The sequence below is a fragment of the Heliangelus exortis genome, chromosome 25 (genome assembly GCF_036169615.1).
Source record: "Heliangelus exortis chromosome 25, bHelExo1.hap1, whole genome shotgun sequence".
NCBI classification, from domain to species: Eukaryota; Metazoa; Chordata; class Aves; order Apodiformes; family Trochilidae; genus Heliangelus; species Heliangelus exortis.
The window spans coordinates 2,227,156-2,249,197 of NC_092446.1; the positions used below are offsets into that span (position 1 = coordinate 2,227,156).

A 22,042-nucleotide genomic window follows, 5' to 3' on the forward strand; every position below is an offset into this window, starting at 1 on the left:
GAGATCTCGAGTGGGAAACTCCTTTTGTCTCTGTGTCTGGGAGTTTATTCCACTCAGCTGAAAAACCACCCTGCCAGCAAGGAGTGGGAAATAAATGTGTCCTGGAGGTTGGGAATGGCTCTGTGGGAAGGGACAGGGCAGTGTGAGACCCCCTGAACACCCAGCATGGAGCAACTCACCCCTCAGGAGTCTGCCAAAGGACATCAGGTCCTACCTAGCTGAAATTCAACCCCCAAAGTGGATCCTTCTCCTACCAAAAAAGAAAAAAAGAGAAGAATTAGATCCTGTACAAAAAAACTAGCCTGTATTCAGTAAAGTTTATTGTCCAGTCTTGGCTTTGGAGAGGTCACAATACAGCTGTAATATAAGCCTTAGCAATAAGATGAGCACATCCACAAAATAGTCCATGTCACATCTGAAATACAAAAATTGGTAATATATTCTTAGAAAACAGACACGAGGTTGATAGATGGATACAATCCTTTATTATTTTTTCTTTTACCTTTCCATTTATTCCAGAAAAAACTTTCTATAAAAAAATCATTGCTTCTTTTGGAACAAATCTTTAAAATAATCTCTTTTAAAACTCATCTTTCGTTTGTACAACACTAGGTAAATATATTATTGGTATCCTGCAAACGAATCACACCAGAGAACATTCACAGTATCTCTATCCTGGCTGCCTGGCTCTATTTTTCCTGCTGGGGGACAAGCCTGATGCTGAGGATGAAAGAAGGGAATGAAAAAGACAGAAAGTGTCTGAAACCCATTTCAGACAAGACCCACAGGAGGGTGGCAGAGCTGGAACAACCAGAGCCACACCTTGGGGTCACTTCTCAGCTATTTCAGGGTCAGAAGCTGAGGGATTTCATGGGACCTGCTCAGACATCCCTGGCTCCATCCCCTGAGCAAACCTGGCCTTGGTTTGCCTTGGGTTTGGCCATGGAGGGCCAGCCAGGCTCCCACCCCCAGCTCCTGTCCCTCTCCCCCCATCCTGGGACACATACCCCAAATTTTCCCATTCCTCAGCCCCAGGACTCTTTTTAATTCCCCCACCTGCCTGCTCCTGGGAGCTCCCATTTCATGCTCACCTCATTTCTGACTGGAGATACGTCATGGGAAAAAAATAAAACAGTTGAGAACCTTGGGAAAACGGCCTTCTATTTTTTTTTTTTAATTTTTTTTTTTTTTTTTTTTGTCATCATGTCTAAGGGAGAGAAACAAATCCACTTATTGTCTCGTTAGTCTCCAAGATACAATGGAGTTTTGTTATTTAAAATCTTAACACTGACCTGGAATGGGCTGGGGCAGGAAAAGGCGTGTGCATGTGTGGATGGAGAGGGTTTTAAATTAAATTGCTCTGCCTGGAAGTTTTATTGCTGCCTTGTAACAGACCTTGCTTGACACATTATTTACTTACATTTCTTTAACAAGCTATCAGCTGGGGAGATGGAAGAAAACAGCCTTTCCTGAGGGCACAGCCAAAACTCCCTTTTCCACCAGAACTGGTAAAAAAAAAAAAAAAAAAAAAAAAAAAAAGGCCAGAAAAATGTCTGGAAGACAAAGCAACAATTTTCCTTTTGTCAAAACTCCCCCCGTGTGCAGAGCGCCAGCGACTCCACAAAGCAGGGGATGGGAGGGAGAACCCACAAAATGACAAAAATGCTGGAGAGCCACAGACATTCCCAGCATTTTCATTAGCACTACTTTAAAAAAATCCAACTCGGGAGACCCCAAGATCCAGAACTCTCCCCAGGAGATGGAGAAGGGGGATTTGGGCTCTGGGCTCCAATTCCTGCCAACCTGCAGCTCCTTTCCTGCACCCCTGGGAAGACCAAGCAGGCTCAGGCTGTGCCAGCCCAGGACACCTGCAAGGGCAGCAGCAATGGGAGCTTGTAAATCAAATTTTGCTCAGAAGGGCACCAAATATTTACTCCCATTATCACCCCCCTGAATGGGAGTCAAATATCCACTAATGCAGTGGAACAAAAGGGTTATCTCCAGTACTAACTACTGGTAGTAGTGCACACAGCTAATAAATAATCGTGGCTCCTTTAGGGGGGATTTGTAGGAGGAAAAGCAAAGGCTACAAAAGAATAAACAGCAGCTCACAGCCCCTTTGTCTCTGCTGTCTGATCCTGGGTTCTGTCTACGTGGTCACTGCAAGGGCTTTCCCTCTGCCCTTCACCCAGAGGCTGCTGTAGGTGCCCTTGTCCTTCACCAGGAATCCTTGTCCTGGGGAGGGGGAGCTGAGACCACACTGGATCTGATGCTGTCTCCATCCTCCTGGTGGGGAAGGGATGGCTCAGTGCATGGGGGTGGGGATTCCAAGCAAGAAAACTGCACAAAAAAATAAAATCAACCATGTCCTGAACGGGCTTCCCAAGAGCTGCTGGAGGGGGGGTTCCTGCTCCCCCAACTCCAATCTGTGCCCAAGGGGTCCCGGGGGGCTCTGACCCCCATCCCCATCACTTTTCAACCCTTTTACCTGAAGGTGCTGCCAGGGGGCCACGGAGATGCTGGGCTGGTGCTGCCTGCTGAGCTCCCAAATCCTGATGGGAGCTGCAAGTCTGCACCAGAACTCCTGCCATGCCAAGGAAATTCCTCCCCAAAATGCCTTTGTGGAAGGAAACACGAGAGGGTGAGAGCTCAGACTTATTCAGCCAACACCTCCCTCTGAAACCTCCCTGCTGAAAAGCCCCTGGCAGCAGGAGCTGGGTGCAGGAAACCAGGCAGAACATTCCCCCTGACACCGGGGTGAAATGCGTCACTCGTGGCTTTTCCCACTCGTCCCTATCCAGTGGAAACAATTAATGAAGTGTTCAGCCTGCTGGGTGCTGGATGTGCTGAGAGGGGAACAGAGCAGGGATGGGCAAACCTCAAACAATGCAGACGTCTGGATGTGGGACAAACCCAGAGGAAGAGCTTTGCTCTGACAGGGGATGCTCAGAGGGTGCATCCCATCAACTCAAACACTGACACGGGGAGGAGTCCCCCCTCCCAGAAGCTTTGGGGACCTGTGGGGTCTCCACGTTTATCCTGATGCCTTGAATCTCCCAAGGATCACAGAGATGGAGCAGGGCAGAGCAGATCTCAGAGCCCTGGATCCCTGCTGGATGGGGGAACAGCAGCACGGGGTCACTGTCCCCCAGGCAGTGCCTCCCAGGCTGGGGGCATGGTGGGTGAAGCCATCAGCATGTCCTGGCTATCCCAGTGCCAGGTGACAGTCCAGAGTCTGCTGGAGGACCAGTGGGCAACAGGATTCATCATCTGAGAGAGCCAAGAAAAGGATGGGAATATTCTACAGTAGAGAGACTTCTTGCAGTGCTCACACATTTGAAGACATTTCAGGCTGTTTGCAGGCTGTAGAGGAGAGGTGCTGCAGGGCCTCTTCACACTCAGGATGGATTTGGCACGTTCCTGAAGTGTCCAGAGGGAAAAGCTCACCAGGAGCAGTCTTTGGCCAGCAAAGCAGACTCAGAGCTAAGCATGCACCTCAGTCCCAGGGCACTGATTTGAACCAGGGCTGGCAGGATCTGGCGTTGGCAGCAAACGTAGAGGCCAGGCAAAGAGGTTTGAGGGATGATTTTCTTCTCTCCGGGTCTATTTTTGGTCCTCACAGCTGAGCTGTGGGAGGTTTGGCACCTCTCCCCCTTCCTCTGGGTAGAAATGCACTGAGTGGGTGTGTGCAACACTTTGGTACAGAGAGACTGCACAGCTCGGGCTCTGCCATGCTGCATGGGGATCTGCAGGGGGATGTGGGGGGGAAATGTGCTCCTGAGATGCCAGCTGGGAACAGTGTCCTGCCCCATGTGATGAGGGCAGAGAGGGCTGAGATGCCAGGATGCTGCCAAAGTTCACCTGGCCCCTCTTCTGCACAGCCCTACCAGCAGGTACCTGTCCCCTGGGTGGGCTAAGCCAGCCCTGGGGTCAGCACAACCCCAGGGAGCAGCCAGGTGAGTGAATTTGGGAACCCAAAGGTGGCAAGAAGGAGGAGCAGCTGGGAAAAGCAGTGGGAAGCCCCTTCCTCCCAGCTGCTCCAAGCTTGTCAGAATGCAGGGAGATGGGGAGAGAAAAAAAAAAGAGTTATGGAGGCAGAGGCAAGGGAGGGCTGCCCAGGGCTTTGTGCTTTGGGTGCAGTCTCTCCAGTGCCAGGCTGGGACATGTCCCCAATTTGTAACATGGCTGCAAAGTGTCCCCCCAAAAGCAAAGGTTCCTTTTCAGAAGTGCCTGCCTGGGCCAAATGCTACAATCTCCAGCCCAGCTTTGGAGATCCCCCCCTCTGCTCACAAAACCTCCCTGTGCCAGGCTCCTTCCCTGAGGGCAGGGAGCAGCTCCCCAGTCCTGTGCCCCGGGCAATGCCCAGCACAGCTCCTCACTCCAACACCTGCACAGAGGGTGGCATCTCACATCTGATGGGGGCAACATGAAAACAAGAGGGGAAAAAAGGCCACGAGTCCATCAATAGCAGCTGCCAGGGGCTGTGGGGATGGGGATGGGCAGGGGGGAGCCTGTGGCCAAGGGTGCTTCAGCATCATCCTGCTGGAGTCAGTGATTCCGTGGAGGGTCAGGTGGGAGCAGGTTGCTGTCTCCTTTCTCAGCACTTTGATCTCCATGGTGACAAGAGGAACACGAGATCCAGGTTTAAAATATACTCTGCCTCCTGTTCTTCCCTCGGGCTGACGAAAAGAGAAAGAGATGGGTCAGGGAGGTCAGACAGAGAGTGGCACTTTGCAGAGGAGCTGAGCCCTGCGGTGCCCTGGGTTAGGAGATTACAAGCTGTGGGGTGCACAGAGGAAGGAGATGTGCCCCAGGGCACTGAGATGGGACTTTGGTACCATGGAAGGTGACGAGCAAGGATGGCCCAGGGAAAAACTTGTGGGCCAAAGCAGGGAGCAGGGAGTGGGTTTGGCTTTTTCTTATGTGGGACCCACTGGGAGCAACCCCAGTGCCAGCACAGGGTCTGTGGCACCATCTGGGAGAGGTCACCCTGGTTTTCCCCAGTCCTACCTGACTGCTGAAAGACTGAGCCTCGGTAGCCAGGGTCCTTTTGAAGCTGGATCTCCTTCAGGGAGAAGATGGAGGCAGCTGGGCAGAGAGGGCAGAGGGAGAGGGGTCAGTCCAGCTGGCTGAGCTGGCAGCAACCCCAAAGCAGGAGGGCATCAGTGCCCACGAGCAGCACTGCACCTCCTCAGAGCTTTTCTCTTGCCCTCCTGCTCTCTGCTGTCCTAAAACTGCTGCTTGCTCTTGCAGCCACGCAGCTCCCACCCCACTCTGCTGCAGGAGCACCAAGAAAAGAGGCATCTGGAGAGCCCTGGCTTGCAAACCCCAGCCCTTGGGCTGCAGAGAAGCTCTCACATCCCCCAGGCAAGAGGAGAGAGTGCACTTACTGTCAGGCAGGAGATGCACTCTCTCTCCCAGGCTCTTGAAGTAAGGGTGCCGCAGGGCTGCCTCTGCTGAGATCCGGGCTTTGGCTTCGTACTGCCCAAAGCCCAAGAGAAAAGCAATTAAAAAAAAAATAATATCTGCACGTGTGAGAGGGCACAGAGGCCCCCAACAGGCTGTGTGCGAATCTCTGCACCTACACGAGTGTCAGTGCCCAAGCAATTTCTTATATTTTGTGATTGATACTGTGAGCAAACACTGTGCACACCGTGGGGGTGTGCAAGGAATCACCAGGGCCACCTGCATGGTCACGAGGGACAGCACACACTGTGTGAGCACAGGAGTGCACTGGCTGTGTCGTACCTCATGGATCATCAGGTTTGGGTCCCCTCACACAAAGGAGAGGACAGAGGGTAAAGATTTGTTCACCATCCTTCATGGGAGGTGGTTTGGGGCAGCATCTACAAGGCCGGAGCTGCCAGGCCATGATTAATTCTGAAGTCACAGCTCCTCTCCTGCCTGGCTCCCAAATTAGTGTGAGGGCAGGCAGAGTACCTTCCCCTCAGCAAATTCCTCCTGCCATCCACCTGCACTGCTCTATCACTCACCAGGAGGAGGTTCATCAGCAAGTCGATGCCTTCTGAGTCCAGCCTGAGAGAAGGAAGAAATAAACAAACCCCAGAGCATTATTGCACCCAGGAGATTTTGCAATCACCAATGCAAGGGCCAAGTGCCAGCTGGGCCCTGCAGTGCACAGCTGCATCCAGAAGCTGCCAGCACCAGGAGGAAATGAAAGTGGCCTCCCCAGGCTCCCATTTCCACACAACCAGCTGGAACCCACCATGCCTCACGTGTCCCTGCTCACCTTGGGGCGTGATTTATTAAGGGCTGGGCTCGGTACTGCATGAAATTGTAAGCCTTGAGCTCTGCATTGGATGTTATTCCAGGCCAGGTGTCTTCTGTCGGGGTTCCTGGGAAAGGAGAGAGGGAGGATGGGGGGGACACACTGGATGAGTTTACAGACAGGTGTGGTCAGGAATGGAGGGACTACAAAAAGCTTCCAAAGGAGCATTAGGTGTTTGTTTTCCAGGTGACTGCTTTGCACGTCCACAAGGGAGAAGCAGATGACCAAGGGGCTGGAGCATCTCTGCTACAAAGATGGGCTGAGAGGGTTGGGGCTGTCCCCCCAAGGCTCTGGGGGGGCCTTGGAGAACCTTCCAGTCCATGAAGGGGCTACAAAAAAGCTGGGGAGGGGCTTTTCACCAGAGAGAGGAGTGACAGGACAAGGGGTAATGGTTTTAAACTGAAAGGGGGGAGATTTAGGTTAGATATTAGGAAAACATTCTTCATCATGAGGGTGGCAGGATACTGGAATAGGTTGCCTAGAGAAGTTGTTGATGCCCTTCCTGGGAAGTGTTCAAGGCCAGGTTGGATGAGGCTTTGTGACACCTGATCTAGTGGGAGAGGTCCCTGCCCATGCAGGGGGTTGGATCCTGCTGATCTTTAAGGTCCCTTCCAGCCCAAACCATTCTCTGACTCTATGATTGTCACACTCATTGGTGCAGAGGGAACAGCCGAGTGCCATCCTCCTGCCCAGAGAGGAGAGGGCATGGATTTCCTTCCCAGCAGGATGGGACCCACCCTGCATCCCCCCGGGAGCCCCTCCTGGCTCTGCACCGGGTGTGGGCTCCGGGCGGGCTCTGCCCGGGGCTTCCCCACCGAGCTCCCTCCCGGAGCTTCGGCATCGCTGCTGCGGTCACGCAGTGCCCTCGCGTGGGGATCGGGGAGACAGCAGAGGAGGGAAGGAGGGAGGGAAGGAGGACTGAAAACTCACCCAGCAGCCTGAAGATCAAATGCAGCTCTTCCTTCACCGTGGAGCCCGGGAACATGGGCCGGCCCGTGACCATCTCGTAGTGGATGCACCCAACGCCCCTAAAACAGCAGCTGGGTGAGGAAGGATTCCCAGGACTGAGGGAAATGGTCTCCAGGAGCTGTGGCCCTTCTCTGCCACAGGTTTCACCTCTGATGGGGACAATTTGCTCTGAAGACCCCTGAATCCCAGGGGACACGGGAAATAGAGTGGCCTTGGGGAGAACCCAGCACCCTCTGGTGTAACCAGTGTTGTGGGGACATGGTGCTGCTCTGGCAGAGGGATGGAAAAGCCCAAACCACCCTCTTGGGATCCCATTTTGGAGCCAGGGCTCACCACATGTCAATGGGTGTGGAGTACTCAGTAGATCCCAGCAGGACATCAGGGGGCCGGTACCACAGCGTGACCACCTCGTTGGAATAAGTTTTTGTAGGGACTGACTTGGCTCTGGCTAGTCCTGGGGACAAAGAGGGATGAGCATCAAGGGGCTGCACCTCCTTGCAATGCTGCATCCTTCCCCAGAGAGATCCACCTACCAAAGTCAGCCAGCTTGAGCTCTCCTCTCTCATTGATGAGCAGGTTCTGGGGTTTGAGGTCTCGGTGTAGGATCTTCCTCCCATGACAGTAAGCCAGACCACGCAGCAGCTGGAACATGAAGATCTGGGGGGAAGAGAAGGGGTTGGCACTTACCATGGAGTCACAGGCCCAACAGAGGTCAGTCCTGGCCCAACAGCTCTCAAAATCATGGCTAGGAAAGACCCCTTGAAGCTGGCCTGGGGTGAGAGGCACTGCAGATGTTCAGCCATCCAAAAAGGGCTGAACAAAGTCACCGTGCATGGGGCACTGACTGGAATGGACCACAACAGCAGGTGGAAAAAGGTAAAAGAAGAGGATAAAGGCTGAACTGAAGAAAGAACAGGTACCCAGGTTATTTCAGCCCTGCAAAACCCTGGATCACCCTCAAGGGGAACTCTCCAGGGGTGGGGAGAGGCAGGGCTGGGGGGGTCCCAGGCAGCCCAGCCCTACCTTGACGTTGTGCACACTCATCAGGTTCCCACAGTTTTCCAGGTACTGCTTGAGGTCATTGTCCTGCAAGGGAAAACACCCATCAGCCTTGTCCTTCCCTCTGGCCCCATCACCCACCTGCAGGAAGTCACCCACCCCCTCTGCCCCTGTAGAAAAACCCCCCAAAAACCCACCAGGTACTCGAAGACGAGGGTGAGGGAGCGCTCTGTGTGGATGATGTCGTGCAGGGTGACAATGTTGGCGTGTTTCAGGTTCTTCAGCAGGGACACTGCAAGGAGAGGAGAGGAGAGGAGAGAGCAGGTTGGGGCAGCAGGACTTGGGCACCACAGGGATGGGATGTGGGGGGTATAAAGTGTCCAGCTGCACCACCCATCCCAGATCCTGTGACTCGTCTGTGATGGGGAAAAGCCCCTCGTGCCCCTCGTGCCCTCACCTTCCCGTATGGCTGTGCAAGGAGCCCCTTCCTCGTGCTCCAGGCGGATTTCCTTCAGGGCAACCAGGTTCTCAGTCAGCTTGCTGCGCCCCTTGAAGACAGTGGCATAAGTGCCCTGGGGGGAGAGAGAAAATAGAAGCCATGCAGACCACTTCTCAGGGTGGCACAGCACTGATGTGGACAAAACATGTGCAGGAATGGTTGGTTGAAGCTGGAGGGCTAAGCAGGGAGTCCAGTTCAGTCTAGAAATTGCTTGACATTGAGGAAATTTGCCCTTTGCACCTCAAGCTGCCCTTCAAACTTAATTTAAATCCTGACAGGGGTTTGATGGCCTACTCACCTCTCCCAGTTTATCCAGTTTAACATAAGTTTCCAGCTTCCCGAACCCAATATCTGACTGTAAGAGAGAAAGGAAAAGACATGGAGGTGGCTGCTCCAGCTGCTCCATCCCCAGAGCCTTACAGCAAGTTTTGCAGCAGCCTTATTCATGGCAGGGATTATGAGCATTAACAGCACATTCCTCTGGCTGTGTCTCTTCTATTGATTAGCCAGAACAGGCAGGTAAATGCAAGCTCTCCTTCCCTCTTCTCTCACCCTGTATAGGTAATATACATATATATATATACACACACATATATACATACATTGTATATGCATAGATACATATATATTGCATCCATGGAGCACTGAGCACTCCTGGGCAGCAGGACACAGGCTTGCAGGTTTGTAAACAGAGCAGCAGGTTTCTGCTCCCAGGTTTCTGCTCCCACCTATGCTGATGCTCTGCAGCAAAGAAACTGAAATGCCAAGGCTAATGCAAAGGCTAATTCATTATTTATTGGCATTTGCATTTCAACTAGCAGAGGCTCCAGCACTTGCTAAATCGCTGGAGGCTTTCCACCTCCTCCAGTCTGGAAGGAGTCAGGCTGAGAGGAAAGTCAAGTATGTGCAGAGGTGAGCTGGAGGGATGTGCAGGCCTGGGGGTTTGCAAGGCAGCATGCAGATGGGGTGTGTAGGAGTGATGGGGGGGGGGAGAGGTGCAGGTGTGCATGGGGGGGGGTTGTGTGCTGCAGGGGGTGTGCAGGAAGGGATTTGCATGGGCAGGGATGTCTGTGATACACGGGGGGCACATGGGAGCTTGCAGAGCAGGGCACGACTGCACGGGTGGGTGGGTGGGTGGGTGGGCAGCAGCTCAAGCATCTGCTGGCTGGGACCAGGACACATGAAGTGAGTTGCTGTGGGCACTGTTGGCTCTGCAAGGTGAGACTTACGAGGGAAGCCCGTCGGGACATCCTGCTGAGGTGCTTGGGGAACTCTGGGCTCTCCATCTGCAGCTTCTGCAAGAACTCGGGGGGCAGACGGATGTCCATGGGCAGGGAGAGGCGTTTGCTGACATCCTGCAGGGAGGGCAAGAGCAGGTGATGGCTGCATCTGATGAAAGGACTGCCCAGAGAGGTTCTAGGGGAACTGCTCTTTAAGCAGAGCTGGGATTAATGGTGGAGCAGTGGGGGCAGCACCTGTGGGACCCTAAATGAAAGGCAGAGAGGTGTGCAGGAAGACGCACACACAGGGATGTGCACGAGCACACACGCACAAGGATCTCAGGTACCACGGGTAATGCTGAATGCACCCAAGAGGACACCAGGGCTCGTGCCTAGTATTGCCAGGTCCTAATGCATTGAAGAGCAGCTCTTTGGGCCAGCAGGCAGGTGACAATCAGGCCCTGCCCTGTCCCTCTCCAGCCTGCAGCAGTACTTGCCTCCATGGAGAAGCGGCGCTGGGTGTTGCTGCGGTAGCGCACGGCCATGGGGGACTGAGCTCCCACCTCCGAGGGGGAGATGGGGCTGCTGTCTGCTTGGAAGTCCCTGCCCAGCTGTCCCAGCTGCAGGTGCCCTTGAGCCAGGTCTGAGGACAAAGAGAAAGGAGAATGAGATGCTGGAGTGGCAGCAGATGTGCCAAGGAGCAAAGCATTTGCTTAGGTGAAAAGAGAGAGCAGGGGAGGGAGGTCCAGGGGTGCTCCGAGCCCCTGGCAAAATTTTCTTCCCTCTCCACAGCCAGGAGGGAGAAGGAATAAACTGCTTTTTGCTCCAGAGTCCCAGTGCATCACCACCCACACAGCTCTGCTCAGTGCCCTGCCACAAGCACACCTACCTCATCTGCTTCAGGAACCACCAAAACTTGGGTGTACTTTCCTCCCAGGAAATGCCATGTCTCAGATGAAAGTGTTTGGGGTTAGAGGCTGCAGAGTCACTTATTGCAAAATAAAACACTCCAGGCTTTCCTGCCCTGATCTGCTCCACTTTGCCAGGCACAAAGTCCCAAGCAGCACCTTGTGGTGATGTCCCCAGAGTAAGGAGGAAACTCTGCTGTAGGGAAACTCCCCAGGGAGGACCTGCAACGTCCCAGGCTGAGCCACCAAGTCCTGCCCTTTGCCAAGCTCTTTTCCTGAGCTGAAATCTGGCTTGGGGATTTTGCATCTCATAATGCAGATCCACAGATCCCATTGTGCTCAGGCAGCCAGCAATGAGCTCATTGCTGAAGGCTGGAGGGGCAGGGCTGGCTTTCAAGGGGTGGGACCTGGCTGCACTTTGCTCATCTGATGGATGAGAGGTGGCAGGCGAGTGACCTGCAAAAAGATGTGGATTTGTGCCATGGGCACTGGGGGAGCAGGGGACCTGCATGGGAAGGGGTGCAGGGGGTCCTCAGCTGACAGCCTGCACCTAAGGGATGGGTTCAGTCCATGTCCCTGGGCTCAGGAGCACCTGAAACAGTGCCAGGAGGTTTTGGGTGGACTGGCAAGAATGAGGCACTGTCACTCCTTCTCCTGGGACCACCACGGGACTCTGGGCCCTGTCTCTTTCTGGCCATCTGTCTGTGCAGGAACAGGCAGGAAACTTACCCTGAATTAACCACAGGTATAAAAGTAACACAGCTCAGTGAAACTGAATCAAATCTTTTTGACTTTCACACTTCCTAAGCAAATTATCCGAAAAAAAAAAAAAACCCAAAATCAAAACAGAAGCCATTTACAATCTGACTGCATGGTGTTCAACTAATCCACTTTAAATGATAGTTTGGGTGAATCTGTGCTACTTCCCATAGGTGAATAAGCCCAAAGTCTTGGTACAAGATTCAGCCTCTCCCTGAAAGCTGCAAACAGCAGCAATGTCTCTCTGAACCAGGCAGCTCAGTGTCAGTCTCTCACCTACAAAATCACCAGATGTGAAGCCAAAGTTAAGGTGCCAGCCTGGGCATCCTGATGCATGAGAGAGGAATGGGACAGGCAAAAGCCAGTGGTGAGAAAAGCATGGAAAAAATACCCCAAAGACTCCCAGAAAGAAGAGGAATGGTGTTTTGGCTGCCCTGGGGCCAGAGAAGGCAGGGAGGATGTGTCAGCCCTGACCATCCTGCATCAGCACCCGGGGATACCCAGAGCTGAAGCTGCCCTCGAGGCTTGGAGGAACTTGCAGGAGGAGATGTGGGCGTGCAAACGTGAGGACCTGTTTGGTTCTGCTCAGCATTTCATGTGGATTCTGGTGAGCCCTGACACTCTGCAAATAATGAGGCTGCATGGGATATCAAAGCAAATGAAAGTGAGACCGCAGACACGGCGGCTGCTTTGAGGAGCCTCCTGCCTTTTTTTATAAATATATTTAAACGCTGTCTCTGCCAAAGAGAGCTTTGATCTCTCAAGGAAAGGGGCCAGAACCCTTCACTGCTTGCCTGACTTACAACTTTTAATTACTTTGCTAAGTGTGAACTCTCCTCTCAAAGCTCTGTTGCACTGGGGAGGCAAGGCTGCACTCAGATCTTGGATTATTCATCCTCCTTCCTCCCCCCCTCATCATCACTTCTTTGTGGCCTTGCACTCCAAAGGCCAGGTTTGATTTATGAAACTGCAAACTGAGGGTTAAGCAGCCTTTGCAGCCTGAACACTGAGACCTCAGAGGCCAAACCAGGCAGGAGATGCTTAGGGACAGAGCCTTGGCAGGGACAGGAGCTACTGCTGGGTGCCAGCAGCTCCTAGGAGAGCAAACCAGGAGCCACCAAGGCTTCTGAGGATCTGGAAGGGAATGTGTGGTTGGGAGAGTCCTGGAAGAAAGGAATGAGCCCTTTCCCATGAGGCTGGAACAGCAATGGAGAAGGTTCCCCTTCTCCAAGGATGTGGAGATGGTGCTGGACTTGGTTAAGGACATCAGATGTTGCACCAAGGTGACATTGCCCAGGACAGGATATGTCCAGCTGGAAAGCTGTTTGCTTTTCCCTGTGCCAGTCATGCTTCTCTCCAGCCTCATTTATTCAGCCTCTGTAATGAGGTCATGGGAATGACAGGATGGAGAGGGCAGGACTGGGGATTTTCCCCCAGACAAGGCAGGTTCCTACCATGAGAAGGCTTTGCCTTGTCCCAGTGCTGGGGTCAGAGCAGCTCTGGAGATGCTCTCGGAGTATCTTGCAAGAAGTTCTTCTGGCCTTCTCCCCACGGACAGGCAGAGGCACCAAAGTCACCAAAGGATTTGCAGGCTGCCCTGGCCTGTGACTGCTGATAATCTGTGATTTCTGATGCTCCAGGGAAAATAAAAACTGCAAGCAATTCCCTGAGGAGCTTTGTGAGGTGATGAAAGAGCAAATGATGTGCTGATCTCTGCTGTGATTAGCACTCCCTTCTGGAATGAGTGAGCACAGTGCCTGAACTCTCATGGATCATCTGCTCCCATGGAGGGGAAGATCCCAACAGGCAGAGACAGCCTGGGGCATGTTCAGAGATCCTGAGCAAGGAAGGTAAACCCTGAAGCAAAGCTTTCCATGGGGAAGAGACACAGAAGGAGAGTGAGTGCCATGGCTCTTTGGACCCACAAGGTCCAAACCTCACCACCAAACCCTTCAAAAGAGCCACTCATCCACAACCCCCCTTCTCGTCCCTCCAGCACCCCTAAAATAACCCCTCCTGCTCCACATCTGGAGCATCACATTCCCACACCCTGCCTGAGTGTCTCCTCACCCCAGAGTGCTGGGGTTTGTGTCCCCCCTCAGCTCTGGACCCTGGCACTGGTGCCTCCAGCATCCCCCAGCCAGGAGGGGGTTATTAAACAGCTGAGGAGATGCCTCAGACAAATGTGGCTGTCAGGGCTCCTCATAAACAACAGCTGCAGCCTGCAGGAGCTGGAGATTAAGGACATCCTGGAGGTGACTTCTAGGTGGTGTTTCCAGCCCTCAATGGAAGCTAAATCAGGAGCTCCTGGGCAGGAGGCTCAGGGTGGGAGGGATGGTGGGGAGGAGCTGAGCTCCATGGGTGGTGCTGGCAGCCCCTAAGGCATTCCTAGGATCTGCCAGGAGGATCTCCTCATGGAATTCTGCTCCAGCCCCTACCCACTGGGTCAGGACAATCCACAGGCTCAGTCTGCTCTGATTTTGCTCTTTCCTGGCTACTCCAGAAGGAGGAGCAAAATCCAGAGGAAGGGATGGGCAGCTGCTGCATGCACTGGTTTGCCACCCAAGGGCAAAGGAAGAACCAGGACAGGAGCTTCATTTAAGCAGAAGCTCAGGGAAATCACCTCTCTGACAAAGCCTGGGTTTGCAGGGCAGAGAGAAGGAGCCCAGGCTCAGCCACCCCAGAGCAGAGGTGTGTGTCCCCCCCCCCAAGGAAGAAAACAGCAGCAGCAGTGTCAGTGCCCACGACTTTCTTAGCCTTGCACCACTTTATCCCCACAGCTAATTAAGGGCTCAAGTCTAATTATAGCCTTTGTTGCTTGCTAGGGTGTGAGGGGAGGTGTGTGCTGGGGGGAGCAGGGGAAGAAGGCCCTGAAGTGATGCTGTTCAGGGTAGTCTGGGTGTCTGGAGGGATGAAGAAGAGTGTCAGGAGCTGCAGAAGCTCTAAATTAGGTTAGTGCATCTCTCCTTTCAAGCAGGTGAGCTGGCAGAGAGCTGATCCTTCCCTGCTGGGGCAGATACAAGTGCCAGGCAATTACATCATGGGCTCAGCCCCTGCTTGCAGCAAAGGTTTCAAACAATTGTGACTACAGGGTGAGGGGAAAAGGAGCTGGGGGAAAAAAAAAAAAAAAAAAAAAAGGGCAGGGGCTGGCCTGGGGCAGAGTGAGCTGCTTGGGGAGGATGGAGCAGCAAACCTGAGAGGTGATGGCCAGCAGCCTGGCACCTGCAGCTGTGGATTTACCCCTGGATGAATCAAGTCCAGCTTTATCTGGATTCCAACCCCCCTGCCTCTCAGCAGCTCTGTCTGCTTGTCCATGCACGGCCACCTTGGCACAATCTGCTCCCCATGAGTGCCTGGAGCATTTTTGCCTCTCCCCTGGCCAGAGCCAGCAGAGCCTGCCCCAGCCTGCAGGCTGCTGTTTGCAGAAGGGATGTGCCCTGCTCAGGAGATGTTAACCCTACACCTCCCTGGGACCTGGAGAACTGCACCTCAGGAGGAAGAAAGCTCTGGGTCCAGGAGCAAAGGAAAGTTCTGGGAAGGGCCCAAACATCACTGTCACTCTTGGGCAGGCAGGAGGGGATTCTCACTCTGTCTCCCACGTTTTCCCACTCTCTCTCCCTTAACCACAAAGTGTCATTCCTCCCTGTTTTTGTGCAAATACCTTTCCCCCCTGCCAGGCTTTCCTTATGCAAGCACAAATCTCTCTTCAGTTCAGATTTTATGATGAGGTTGCATTAATCCTGCTGGGTAGATGGGCAAAGCAACCCAGACAAAGGAGCAGTAACTTTCCACAGGTCAGAAAAGGCTGGGGGGGGGTTTGGGGGTGGAGATGCTTGCTGGCAGCACTGCCCCCAGATGCTCCCAAGGGCTCAGGGGTTCCTTACCTTCATTCCTCCTGTTGTTGAGCTGGTTGAACTGCTCTGTGAACTCTGTCAGTGACTCCTCGATGGTCTCTGTCCGTGGAACTGAGAGTGAAAACCTCCTCTTGAAGTTTTTCATCTTGTTCATTGTACCTTGCAGGGGGAGGGATGGCCAAGCCCTGTGGGGAAAGGGAGAGAACAGACTGAGAGGTGATGTAGGGGACAGCCCCCAGCCCCACAGCTCCTGCTCTTGGGGGGCTGGCAGCCCCAAAGGATGGGGATCTGGGACATCCTCCTCTCCCAGGCACTGCTGCTGTGTCAGAGTAAAAAAGGAGCCACGTGGTCAGCAGGGGAGTCAGGTTCCTCCTGAATTTAAGAGCTCAAGAGGGGCAGGGGATTTTTTTTTTCTCAGCTATTTTTTATCAGAGGTGTGCCCAGGGCAGAGCTGTGCCCACAGAATCCTGAGTACTGCCACAGGATGGGCCTTTCAGCATCCTCAGAAACCCCAGGAATGCCTGGAACAGGGAAAAGCAGGGTAGAAATAGAAGGGAAATAAAGAGTAGAGAGTGGCAGAAAAGATCCAATGCCACACTCCTCCCTGTACCAGGAGGCTCCTCTCCCTGCTGCTTGCTCTCTCCTTTGCCCTTGCAAGTAAAAGATGTCCTGAGCCAGCAGCAAAATGCTGAGTGGAGCCAGGACTGAGCAGGGGGGGTTCTCAAGAGCCATGGCAAGGGGAGATGCCTGGAGCTCACAAGCTCCTGAGTGCCTCATCCTGTAGGAGCATCAGAATCTCCTTAGTCAGGGATCTGATTAAAGCAGTAAAACCCTTAAAGGAAGAAAACCCTCCAGGGGCACATGGCAAAGTGTGCTGGGTCTGGGAAGCCCCACGAGCAGGCTGAGGGTGTCTTGGAGCCTGATGCTGCTTTGCTTTTCTCCTCCTTTGACTTTTCCCAGGCCTCTGTGCAGCTCAGCAGTGCAGACAGGACCAGGGTGCAAGAGCTGCCTGGGTGCAAGAGCTGCCTGGACAGGGTTTGGGGCTTTAGCCCCAGCTCTGTTGCACTCAGGTGTTATTCCACAGACCTAGCAAACAGCCAACACTCCCCAGACCTGCAGACATCACCCCCAACCACCCACATCTGCCTTTTCCAGCCCCAAGAGGTTTGGGTCTCTTCCTCTCCCCTTCCCAGCCCGATGAGTGCAGGGCTGCTCCCCCACCAGCCTTCAGCATCCCAACCCTCTGACCTCTCTCCTGAGGGATTTTCCAGGAACAGCACCGAGCTGCTTTAATGATACTCTCACCCACTGCCCCCCAGGGGTGGGGGCTTCAGGGGACAACCATCCCTTGGTAACATACAGGTGGGGAAATCTACACGGAGGGGGGGTTCTTCCAGACCCCCATGTCCCAGATGGCTCCTGTCCCGGAGCGGGTCAGTTTTCCTTCTCCCGGGTGTCCCCCCTGCAGCCAGCAAGCGGCCCCCTTCCCCGTTTCCCCCCCAACCCCGTTCCCAGCCCCCCCCAAGCCGGCACAAACAAACGGTGATCACATTCCAGACTGATGGGATCAGACACCGCATCCGGGAGCTAATGCATCGCGTTGCCAAGGCAACCGGAACACTTGGGTTGACATGCCTGCATCTGAAAGCTTAAAAGATTATTCCTCAGCAATATACACACTGGTTGCCTGTCTGCCATGCTCTGCTGGGAGGCAAAGCACCCCGCTGGGGGAGCAATCCCCTGAAAAATCCCTGGGATTCACCTGAATCCTGGCAGCTCAGCTTCTCACCCATCCCCGCTCATCTCCCACCTTTAATGCTCCAAAACCCCTAAAGCTGGAGGCTCCCAGCAATGCCTGGAATCGGGGCTGGGGGTGGGAAAGGAGGCTGGAGCCTGCTCTGAGGTGCAAAGTGAGGCAGGGGGATGCTCCACACCTCCACTTCAGGCTCCAGACACCAAGGTTTTTGCTGCAGTAACAAAGCCCTCATGCTGGTGCTCTCCTCCCAGCCAAGGATCAAGTCTCCATGCTGCTCTTCCCGAAGGAAAGGCAAAGCTTGACACTTTGGGGATCATTTTCCCAGCTCATGGCTCTGACCTGGCTCCCTAGCTTGCAAACTAACCAAGTTTTAACCCAGGCACTGCTGATGTTCACCACTAACAGAGGGGGAGGGATCTGCATCCCCCGACTCCAGAACCAGAAAAGTCCCATACAGACCAGAAAAGTAAAAACCATTCCATCTCCAGGTGAAGGAAGAGGATGAGGGGAAGGGGTCTCTCCACCTCCCCCCTGTCCTCTCAAAACACCACAAATAATTTAGAAGGCAAACAGCTTCACACCTACAAAAATCTGTGCTCCACAAATTGCAGCCCAAATCCTTCTCCCCTTTTCCCCCTTCTGGAATGCCAGCAGCTCCAGGCTGCTAAATATAAATTTTCTTGTAGAGGAAGTGAGGTGGGGGTAAAAATAGCACCAGCAGAACGAGCTGTGTCTCCTGCCATGCCCAAGCCTGCCCTCTACTCATTATCTTTATGGTTCTGTGCAACTCTGGCTGTTTTTTTCCAGTTAGACCCGGACCTACTCGGCATCTGCTGATGGAATTGACATTAAAGGGTTGGTCACTGGAATTTATGGGACTGTTCTTGTTCTCAGCCTTCCACTGCTCCCAGAGAAGGATTTATCCTGCTCCAAGTGGCCACTGGGACCCAGGTGCCCCAAAGCTGGGGCATCCCATCCCATCCCATTCCATCCCATCCCATCCCAGACCCTGCATGCCAGGAGGCTGCAGCATCCCATGGGGAGGGTGGTGCAGGGTCCCCAGCAGACACAGCTCTCCCAGGGCAACACCCTGGGGTGTCAGGGGTTTTCTCCTCTCTCTGGCTGCATTTTTTCTGAGAGAAGGCATCATCCCCTTTAAAAGTTAAAAGGAGCAGCCCAGCCCTCTCCCCCAGCCTGGATCTCAAAAGGAAGCATTGCTAGTGCCAGCCTCTTGTTTTCCATCACATTTCACAGGAGTGTACTAAAGGAAGTGGAGGCATTTATTGACTTTCTGAGGGAAGGTGACACTTGCTAAGCAAAGCAATGACATCACTTGGTTTATTGCCTGGAGGACCTCAAAGGGAATTACAGCAACCCCTGAACTGCAGTCACCTCTGGGGTGGAAGGAGCCAGCTGATGAACAACATGCAGGAACATGATGTTGCATGGTAGGACACGAAGGGAAGAAGCAGCCTGAAACAGCAAGGAGGAATTTAGGCAATCAGCAAGCAAAACTGAAATCACACAGCTTGGAATTTGGCCAAGGAACAGGGATTAAAGCCAGCAGTGGGAATGATCTGCATTTACTGTAATATAGGCAGATAGTAAATACTTGGCTAAAAGACTTCAAAGAACCCAAAGCTGAATCCTGTCAGGAAAGCTCATCACATGAGCAAGAGCAGTCTTGAACGAGTCTTTAAACACTGAATTCAAAGCTGTGTTCTCTGCACCAGCAACACCAGCAACACCAGCACTCACTATTTTTCAGCTGTTCCCATAGGCACTGCTTGTGACCATCCACATGAACCTCTCTCCCATTTTTTCAGCAAAACCTGCTCCAGAACTCAAGAGACAGATATTCCAGGCACAGACAAACCACCAGCACTGTATGAAACCCTCCCCTTTCTCCATCAGTGTACTGAGAGGTTCAGAAGTTTTTTATTGCTTTTCACTAATAAGTGGCTTCATTTTTTCCTCACCATTTTGAAGACTCCTACCCCCAGTTCCCAGCTGAAAGGACGGAGGAAATTGTATGATTTTTTTCCCCCTCTTTTTATCCCCAGAGAGATTAGAAGTTGTGTTTACAAGAAAAAAAAGAACAGGCCTATTCAGCACCTACAGCTCATGCTTCTAGGCATTAGGTAGCATTGCCTTAGTCCTGCAAGCACCAGAGAACTGCTGAATTCTGCTCCCAGAGCTTTATTTGCTCTGCAAACACAGCTCCCATGCAGCCCTGCCTGTGGGGACAGAGCAAAGCCAGCTCCAGATGGAGGCACCAGTTGCATCCCTGCCCCTCCTCGCATCCCAAGGCACTGAGACCAAAGTCAGACCCACCAAATCTCACCAGCAGTGCAGCCCATGTGCCAAGCAGCCCTCTCCACCATCCAGCAGCACAGCTCTTTGTTTTGGGCAGCTGATGTGCTCCCTCCCAAGCTCCAGAGCAGAGGAGGGGCAGGGAAAAGTTGTCTGAGCTGCCAAGATCGCTGCGCAGTGATGGGAGAGGTTTCAGCTCCTCCGTGGCCCACATTCACATTCCTGTGCAAACAGGAGCTCAGCACAACCCAAATTCCTCCCCTGCTCCCTGGCAGGGCCAGAGCTGGGTGCTAGGGAAGTGCAGAGGGTGTCAGGGGGAGATTTGGGGCTGTTCTGGGGTCTCAGAAGGGAAATGACTGCATGCTGGGGATGGCTCTCACATATACCAACCCTGGTGTGGATTTTTTGCAGCAGCTGAGAATCCTGCCAGGACAAGATTGGAGGGGCAGGGAAGGATTTCAGCCTCTGACCACCAAATGAGTGCCTCCCCAGCTGCTCAGCTGTTGGCATGAAATCCTCCCTGGGGTAACAACTCCCTTCACACGACAGATGCTGCAGAGTCCAAGTGCCCGGGTGGATCAGCTCAGTTGGGCAGAGGATGCTCTGAGCTACAGAAAGGACCAGCAGGGCCAGGGCTACATCCTGCTCACCCTCTGGTGAGCCCAGCAGGCAGAGGGGTTTGCAGCAATTTCTCCAAAAAGGGAGGGATGAGGGGAGAGAGCAAGGCCACCTCTCCTCCCTCCCTCCCCATTTGCCTCCTGCTGCTCAGAGCTGCTGTTCAGGGGTCTGACATTTCCCTCCTACACAGGGAGTAAAACTCCTGCCAGGAGGTCAAGGTCCTGCAGGGATGGGAGTGCAATCAATTCCTATTAATCTCCAGGAGCCTCCTAGCAAACAGCAAAACCATCATCCCAGGGCAGTGACTGAAAAGGGAACTTTGGGTCTCCAGGGACTCAGTCCATCCTCGTGGTGCAATTTTTTTTTTTCTCCTGTACTACTGGCTTCCATGTTTACACCAAATGCAGTGCACTAGGAATGTGATTACAGCAGCCTGGAGATCTCTGCCCTCCCTTCAGTCCAGAGGAGGCCTGGGAAGAAAAATGATCCTGTAGCAAATGTGTGAGGCTGGCTTTGCACTCTGGCTCTTGACCCTCGAGGCATGCCTCGGTTTCCCCAGCTATAAATCAAGAACAACAACAACACATCCTTCCTCCTTCCCAGTTTGTTTGTGTGCTCCTTGCTTGTCAGCCCCTTGCAGAAGCAGCTTTTGGGGCACCACAGGGTTTTGAGCCCTGATTTATTCCTTGGTAAGTTGGTAAAAGACAACGAGGTGGGGAGATCACAAGCCAGCTGGAACACAGAGAGATCCCTGGGACTCAAACAGACACAGAGAGAACTTGGGAAGGATGAATCCTACTGAAAGCTTCCTGCAAACCTGGCCTTTGGAGACTGATAACCTGTACTGGATGCACGGGTGAGAGTGGGAAGCAAAGGAGCTTTGCTGCATTTGTCCCAGTCCTGACAATGAGCCCAGTACCAAGAGCAACACAAAGGAGATTTGTTCTGCCTTTGTGTATTTTGCCTTTCTCTGTGTCCAGAGCCCTGTGTGCTGGTGCAGTCAGCAGTTCCCACTTGGCTCTTCCCTTCCCAGCTCTTGGTGAGATCAGGGCAGCTCTGAGGAAGGCAGGAAAATGCTGGTCATTATTCCAGCAGCCTCCAAACACTGGGCACTTATTCCTCAGCAGATGCTAACCTGAGAAATGTCCAGTGTTTGCCTGGGTCAACAATAGGCTGCTGACAGGCAGTTTGTCCCCAGAAATCCCAGTCACAGGTGGGAGCTCAGTGCTGACATTGTCCAGGAGCTGTGTGGAGGTGGTTGTGCCCGTGCTGCTCTGGTACATCCCTGGGTTTGAAGGGATGAGCAGTCTGGGCCTGGATGAGGCTCTGTAGATCAGCAGATCCCAGCCCATCCATCACTGCTGCAGCAGGTGGTCAGGCAGCTCCCCCCAGCAGTGGGGAATGAGGCTCAGCAGAATTCCAGGACTTTTCCTCCTGGAGCCCAACACAGCTGAGTTTGGCTCAGAGACAGAAGCTCCCTTTGCCCCTCATTTTGCTGGGGCAGCTCTCTGAGATATTGAGACTTCATTTTCAGTCCCTGGGGAGTTCAGGGACTGCACCCCATGGCAGTGATGACCCCAACCCAGGAGACCTGGGCTGTAAAATGATGTCTGGGAGCCAAGAGCTGTGCTGAGCTTGCCAGGGCAGCAGCTCTTTAGAGCTCAGGAATGCTCCTGGAGGTGCTGCTGATGGGCTGCATGATATTTACCCATTCTCTACCCTTTTCTGTGACTCACTTTCTCCTTTCCATCCTTTTACTACACCATGGGCACCTCCTTCACAAGAAGCATCACACTGTGTGGCTACCACACTCCTAACACAATGAGTAGCTACCACATTATCAACACAATTACTGAAG

General features: G+C 53.3%; 1 protein-coding gene across 4 annotated transcripts in view; it reads right to left on the reverse strand.

Moving 5' to 3' along the window:
- Window positions 1–462: 462 nt before the first annotated feature.
- The window catches only part of CDK18 (cyclin dependent kinase 18), a 193,794-nt gene continuing 172,214 nt past the window's right edge, over window positions 463–22,042 (reverse strand). For 3 of the 4 annotated variants that reach the window (XM_071768312.1, XM_071768310.1, XM_071768309.1), the window contains 15 exons: window positions 15,528–15,682; window positions 10,474–10,619; window positions 9,986–10,111; window positions 9,055–9,111; window positions 8,715–8,829; window positions 8,455–8,549; window positions 8,282–8,344; window positions 7,792–7,915; window positions 7,592–7,712; window positions 7,220–7,317; window positions 6,251–6,356; window positions 5,994–6,036; window positions 5,391–5,481; window positions 5,011–5,088; window positions 463–4,679 (listed from right to left, as the gene is read on the reverse strand). In XM_071768312.1, the coding sequence (XP_071624413.1) occupies window positions 4,645–4,679; window positions 5,011–5,088; window positions 5,391–5,481; window positions 5,994–6,036; window positions 6,251–6,356; window positions 7,220–7,317; window positions 7,592–7,712; window positions 7,792–7,915; window positions 8,282–8,344; window positions 8,455–8,549; window positions 8,715–8,829; window positions 9,055–9,111; window positions 9,986–10,111; window positions 10,474–10,619; window positions 15,528–15,651 (1,422 nt within the window). In that variant the 5' untranslated portion in view covers window positions 15,652–15,682 and the 3' untranslated portion in view covers window positions 463–4,644. Of the gene's footprint in view, window positions 4,680–5,010; window positions 5,089–5,390; window positions 5,482–5,993; window positions 6,037–6,250; window positions 6,357–7,219; window positions 7,318–7,591; window positions 7,713–7,791; window positions 7,916–8,281; window positions 8,345–8,454; window positions 8,550–8,714; window positions 8,830–9,054; window positions 9,112–9,985; window positions 10,112–10,473; window positions 10,620–15,527; window positions 15,683–16,745; window positions 16,895–22,042 lie in introns of those variants that run through there. The other variant, XM_071768313.1, reaches the window with a different exon arrangement.